Genomic DNA, 6,932 nt, shown 5'->3' with positions numbered 1-6,932 from the left:
AACAACTCTGTGACTGTTCTTGAATGGCCCAGCCAGAGCCCTGACTTAAACCCAATTGAGCATCTCTGGAGAGACCTAAAAATGGCTGTCCACCAACGTTTACCATCCAACCTGACAGAACTGGAGAGGATCTGCAAGGAGGAATGGCAGAGGATCCCCAAATCCAGGTGTGAAAAACTTGTTGCATCTTTCCCAAAAAGACTCATGGCTGTATTAGATCAAAAGGGTGCTTCTACTAAATACTGAGCAAAGGGTCTGAATACTTAGGACCATGTGATATTTCAGTTTTTCTTTTTTAATAAATCTGCAAAAATGTCAACAATTCTGTGTTTTTCTGTCAATATGGGGTGCTGTGTGTACATTAATGAGGAAAAAAAAAGAACTTAAATGATTTTAGCAAATGGCTGCAATATAACAGAGTGAAAATTTTAAGGGGTTCTGAATACTTTCCGTACCCACTGTATATATGTGTGTGTGTGTGTGTGTGTGTGTGTTGTAGCCATTTAAGAAAGTGTATTTTTATTTTATATTATTCATGCTTAAATATTATTTGTTTAGTTAAATTTGTTAATTAAGAAAGAAAACTGTAAGCGTCATAAGGGCGTGGTAAATCGGACGGCAGTACGCCGGAAGGAAGGAAGTGGGTCAGGCATAATTTTTTGACCACTTCATACGTTTTTGTTTGTAGAATCCCTTTTTTGGAATGAGTTTCTTTTAGAATAATTTGTATCTTAATTTTAATGTTTTTTGTTGGTCAATATAAATACATAATTTTACAAATAGACAAGAAGAAGGAATAAACGTTTCGTAGAATGAAGTGCGTTAAAGACAAAGCCCGCTATCATGCTTCCGTGGCCAAAACAATATATATAATAAAATATTTATCATATATATTTTATTATGTATATTATTTCTGTTTAGCTTAAGTCTATATTTATTTAAGTTTTACTTTGAGTAATTTTAGTACTTCAACTTCTACAATTTTATTTCAGTTATTTCAACAGTTTGTTGTTTTTCATCTAATATTTAAATTTATATTTATTTAACTTTTCATATTTTTACGTAACAATACTTAATACTGATTGCAACATTATTTTTATGACAGTTTAACCACATTTCCTTTCGTTTTATAATACAAAAATTTGCATCAATGTCAGTAATGTAATGTGAAATATAATTCTATATTTTAACTGTATAGTTTATATAATATTTGTTGTACTGACTTTGATGATTTAAATAAAATTTAGTATATCAACTTTTTATAAATACAATAAAAATGGCCGAATAATGAATGTCTTTGTAATTACAAATACAGTATTCATTAAATGTTCATTAAATTATTATTAATTATTAAAATGTTAATTATTATGTTTAAATAATATAAAATGTGTGAGTGTGTGAGTGTGAGTGTGTGAGCGCGTGTGTGTGTGTGTCTGTGTCTGTGTCTGAGTGTGAGTGTGCGTGTGTGTCTGTGTGCGTGTGTTGAATTAAGTTATTTTTATAATTTCACTTTTCATTCAAAAATTTTTTGTTTTAATGTTTTAATAATTTTATGTGCTTTGATAATTGTCATTGTTTTTTAATATTTCTATTTAACTTTTTACACATATATAAATATATGCATGGAACCACATATATATATATATATATACATACAGTATGTGTGTGTGTGTGTGTGTGTGTGTGTGTGTGTGTGTGTGTGTGTCTTGTGTGCTGCTCTGGTGGCGGCAGCTGTTCCCACAGGCACACGCTGATGATGTAATCAGTATGACATCACGTGGTGGGTCAGCTTTCAGCACTGATTATCCTCATCCTCATCCGTATGCATGTGCGCTGACCTGACAGGCTGCATATCATAACCTTTCTAGACTAATCCATCGCCAGGCTGCGTTTGTCTCCTGTGTAACTGAAACGCTGAATTTCAAACAGTGAAATTGTGAATATGCATATGTGAAACTTGTGTTAATGTGCTTATGGGGTTTTCTCCCTCAGGAAGGGCACATGTGCTCACATGCATGCGATAAGATGAGGAGTCATCGGGCTTATTAATCGCAGAGAGAGGAAAGCTAAGCTCTGTCGGTTTGCACTCGTTTGATCATGTTTAGTCCAGAGCTCAGGAAAGGCCGTCGACTGTGAAAGAAAGAGTTCACCCCAAAATCAAAATTGTCATGATTTACTCAGCCACAAACCTGCATGAGTGACTTTCTTTTGTGGAACACAAAAAGAGGTATTTTGAGAAATGTGCTGGTTGCCATTTTCCATGCAATTACATCGATTAAAAGCTTTCAGGAGGCAAAAGCCATATGTCCATATGACTCTTATATATGATTTATATATACCTATATATGTTGGACACCCACCATCTGATGGTGACTCCAAATATGTAGTACAGATTTGAATGAAAATGGATTTCATGTCATTTTCTCATCACATTTTATTTTTGAAGCTAGTCCATTAGCATTTTAGAGGTAGTTCCTTTCTGGGCTTGCGAGCGCTAACATGCTGTGTCAAACAGAAGAAATACAAACACAATGCAGCGTTTCTGTTGTGCATGTGTTGTTTTTAAAATGTCAAAGGCAGATCAGCACTTTCTGTTTGAAACGGTGAAAGCTCACTTCTCCTGTGCGTCGGTTTGTCAGCAGTGGGCCGGAATTAACAGGAAAATTAATCTCTTGTGTGAAGCTGGTTTTATGTTGAAAGACTTTGACCTTCTGTGGTGTCCGGTTCCTCAGCAGAGACATGAAAAGTCGCTGACACACTACTCTGTGAGTTAAGGAAAAGAGCGAGAGCGAGAGAGAGAGATGGTGTTTGAGGAGGCGACTCTGTGCTCACTGAGGAGCTGAGAATGGAGATCTGCATCAGATACCGGCCGACTCCAGGTGTTTCCTCAGTTCTCTCAGGATCTGTTGTGTTTATGTCGGTCGAAATCTCTGCGCTCAAGCTCACACAGCCTGAACAAGAGCTCACAGTCACTCTGAAGATGTCAGAGCCGATATTACAGGATCTGATTCTAGTGGGTGTGTTGTGGTTTTCCTTTTTTCAGTGTGAAGAATAAAGGGCTTGCTGTGTTTTGGTTTTCCCATCTGTGGGGGACACAGCAGGTGTAGTTTTGTTCTCCCATCTGTGTCCCATTGGCTCTTACTGTGACCTCTGTCTTTCTGTGCGTTTGTCTCTTCGTCTCTCTCTCTCTCTCGCTCTCTCTCTCTCTTCAAAGTCTTGATAAAAAATGTATAATAAAATTTAAACAATTTTGTATTATTACTGTTAGCATATAAAGAACAACAATAATAATAGTCATAATGAAAAAATTACAAAATATGTTCTAATAATATCACTAATAATAATAATAAATAAAAATTGTACAATTAAAGTTTTTTTTGTTTTATCATCAACAACAACAGTAATAATGAAAAAATTACACACAATATTTTATTAATATAATAATATTAATATATTGAAATAATAATACTGATGATGATGATGATGACGATGATGATGAATATAACGATAAATACATTTAATAAAAAATATTTTGTACTAATATCGTTAACACTAAAAATTATCGTCATAATAGTGATAATAATAATGAAAATAAATGTAGTAATAATGGTTACAAATTAAACAATAAATATATTTTGTATTCCTATTAACATTAAAAAACAAACAAACTAACAAATAAATAAGTGCACAATACAGTTATTTTAATTAATAATAATAATAATAATAATAATGGATATAAATGGTACAATAAATATATTTTATTTTCATATTAAAATAATATTAAAACAAATAAATAAATGCACAATACAGTTATTTCATTTATGATAATAATAATAATAATAATTATTATTATTATTATTATTATTATTATTATTTCTTTGTCTTTCTCTTTTGCCTTCTCTATTTTTTTTTTCAAGGTCCATTATGTATATTTACCATATAGATGCAATGGTGTGTGCACACACACACGCGCACTGATCTCTGAGCACTGCTCTGAGAGGACATTCACATTCATCCAATCAAATGCTATAAAATCAGTCCTCTAGTGTGTACCATCAGAGCTCAAGTCAAAGTGTTTATCTGGTGTGTAATTCCATATTTACACACATAAGATTTCACTTAATTCAGTTGGCAAACAAAGCAAATATAAGAGCGCCCTCTAGTGCTCAGGGTTTGACCGCTGTGGCTTACAGTACGTCAGTCATTGTGGAGTTGGATGCTTTGTTATAGTCATGCTGAATATTCAATACAATGTGCCATTTTGTTTAACTCACTAATTTAAACATAATATTTCAGTCTGCATTAGCTGTCAAGTAATCTGGGGTTTTAAATGCCCCATGCAAATACCAAGAGTGCTAGTTAACCAAAGGCAGATATAGTGCAAACAAACTACCATCCAAAAGTTTGGTGTCAGTATGATTAAAAAAAAAATACTTTTATTCAGCAAGGACACAATAAATTGATCAAAAAATGGCAGTAAAGACATTTATAATGTTACAAAAGGTTTCTATTTCAAATAAATGCTGTTCTTTTAACCTTTGTCAACAAATATTCCTGAAAAACTGTATAATGGTTTCTGTAGATAATATTAAGCAGCACAACTGTTTTCAACACTGATAATAATCAGAAATGTTTATTGAGCAGCAAATCAGCATATTAGAATGATTTCTGAAGAAGCATGTGACACTGAAGACTGAAAATTTAGCTTTGATTACAGGAATACATTACAGTTTACAATATATTACAATATTTCACAATATTACTGTTTTTACTGTATTTTTGAACAATTAAATGCAGCCATAAAGGCTTCTTTCAGAAACATTAAGAAATCGTACCCACCCCAAGCTTTTGAGCAGTAGTGTGCACATTTAGAGACTTAAGTCACACTTAATGTATGAATATCATTGAATTAGATAAAATAAGTGTCATATTTTTCCAAGCAAAAACATTTAACAAAAGTCTGTTGGCTTAAAAATAGTAATGCATACAGTGTTCAAAATGAGAGCGTATTCTAACACTGATTAGTAGATCCTGAGGATGTTGAGTGTGTTTGAAGCGTGTGGTCAAGCTTGCATGTTCTCTTCTGCTCTATGTCTATCTCCATAAAATCGTTGGTTGAATAAGGGTGTCAGTGTTTTGGGTAATTTCATAAATTCAGTCTCCAAAGTTATGAATTTCCCACAATTCTGCTCTGTTTTTTTATTCATTCTTCAAAAAGCCGGCTTTATTGCAAAGCTATGTCAAAGAGTCACATAGCTTTGCGACCCACTGGAGTCTTCAGCAAATGCTACAACTTCCTCAGTTCCTTCCTCGATCTTTTAAGCACAGGTCCTGAAGTAATCAGCCCTTTCTGTCCATCAACATCTCCTTCTCCTCTCTTCTTCCTTCTCTCTGCAGAACAATGACAACGAGACGCCGCTGCACTGTGCGGCTCAGTACGGACACACTCAGGTGGTGCAGCTGCTGCTGGAGGAGCTGACCGACCCCACCATGCGCAACAACAAGTTTGAGACGCCGCTCGACCTGGCTGCGCTCTACGGCCGGCTGGAGGTGGTCAAACTTCTGCTCAGCGCTCATCCCAACCTGCTCAGCTCCAACACCAAGAAACACACCCCTCTCCACCTGGCCTCCCGCAACGGACACCTGGCCGTGGTGGAGGTGCTGCTGGCCTCCGGCGTGGATCTCAACTACCAGGTGAGGACGGGCAGACTTGAGATTTGAGCTGAATTTTCTCTCTCATATTCTGACCTAAGCAGAATTGGAGCAACAGACAGTAAATTCTGTTTTTGTGCTAACGATTCACATTCAACATTTCCTGTGTGTAAGGACTACTTGATTTTCCTAATTCTAAGACGACAAGTTTTTTTTTTTTTTTTTTACATAAAATTTGCATAATCTGCAGTTTCCTTTTAAGATGATAATATTCAGTGGTTACTGTGCAGTATGCTAGTACTGCCGTCTTGGGTTCAAGTTTCTGTCATGTTATGCTGGTTAGCTCTGCCCACAGCAAAATGTCATTGTTAAAAAGTCTGCTCCACATGTGTAAAACATCAAATGTGTTCTGATTGGATGTGACTGTTGCACTGCACTGCGTTTTCATTTGTGAGAACAAAACAAAAAAGAACTTGATAATTATGTGAATTACTTTCTATATTGACTTCCTTCATGTACTTTGGGTATTCATTATAATGCCAGTTTTGTTTTTTGGCCACATCCTACGTCTTTTTTTTTTTTTTCACTCAGCAAAAAAATTGTCATTTTTTTAATGTTTTGAACTGGGTCTCTTCTGCTAACCAAGGCTGCATTTATTTGATTAAAAATGCAGTAAAAACAGTAATATTGTGAAATAATATTACAATTCAAAGTAGCTGTTTTCTATTGTAATATATAGTAAAATGTAATTTATCCCTGTAACACAAAGCTGAATTTTCAGCATCATTACTCCAGTCTTAAGTGTCACATGATCCTTCAGAAATCATTCTAGTATTCTGATTTGCTGCTCAAATTATTATTAGAATGATAAAAACAGTTGTGCTGCTTCAGAATTTTGTGGAAACCGTGATACTTTTTTTTTTTTTCAGGATTCTTTGATGAATATAAGGTTCAAAAGAACAGCATTTATTTGAAATAGAAATATTTTGTTACATTATAAACGTCTTGGTAACATTTTAGAATAGGTGAACACTTATTCATTATTAACTCTGACTTTTCCCTCAATAAATTCCTAATTTGCTGCTTATTAATAGTTAATAAGAACAGCATTTATTTGAAATAGAAATATTTTGTTACATTATAAACGTCTTGGTAACATTTTAGAATAGTGGAACACTTATTCATTATTAACTCTGACTACAAAGCTTCGTAACTTTACAGTTGAACCACTGATGTCACACGGACTACTTTGTCGATCATCTTGGTACTTTTCTGGACCT

General features: G+C 34.4%; 1 protein-coding gene across 1 annotated transcript in view; it reads left to right on the top strand.

The window, feature by feature from the left end:
• The window catches only part of LOC107673388 (ankyrin repeat and SAM domain-containing protein 1A-like), a 116,704-nt gene that overhangs the window by 59,135 nt on the left and 50,637 nt on the right, over nt 1-6,932 (top strand). Inside the window, exon 5 of the mRNA XM_016466951.1 lies at nt 5,398-5,718. Within this exon, the coding sequence (XP_016322437.1) occupies nt 5,398-5,718 (321 nt within the window). The remainder of the gene's footprint in view (nt 1-5,397; nt 5,719-6,932) is intronic.

Source organism: Sinocyclocheilus anshuiensis, unplaced genomic scaffold, assembly GCF_001515605.1.
Source record: "Sinocyclocheilus anshuiensis isolate Anshui unplaced genomic scaffold, SAMN03320099.WGS_v1.1 scaffold453, whole genome shotgun sequence".
NCBI lineage: Eukaryota > Metazoa > Chordata > Actinopteri > Cypriniformes > Cyprinidae > Sinocyclocheilus > Sinocyclocheilus anshuiensis.
The sequence above is the reverse complement of the archived record's forward strand: the minus strand, read 5'-3'. Positions and strand labels throughout refer to the sequence as shown.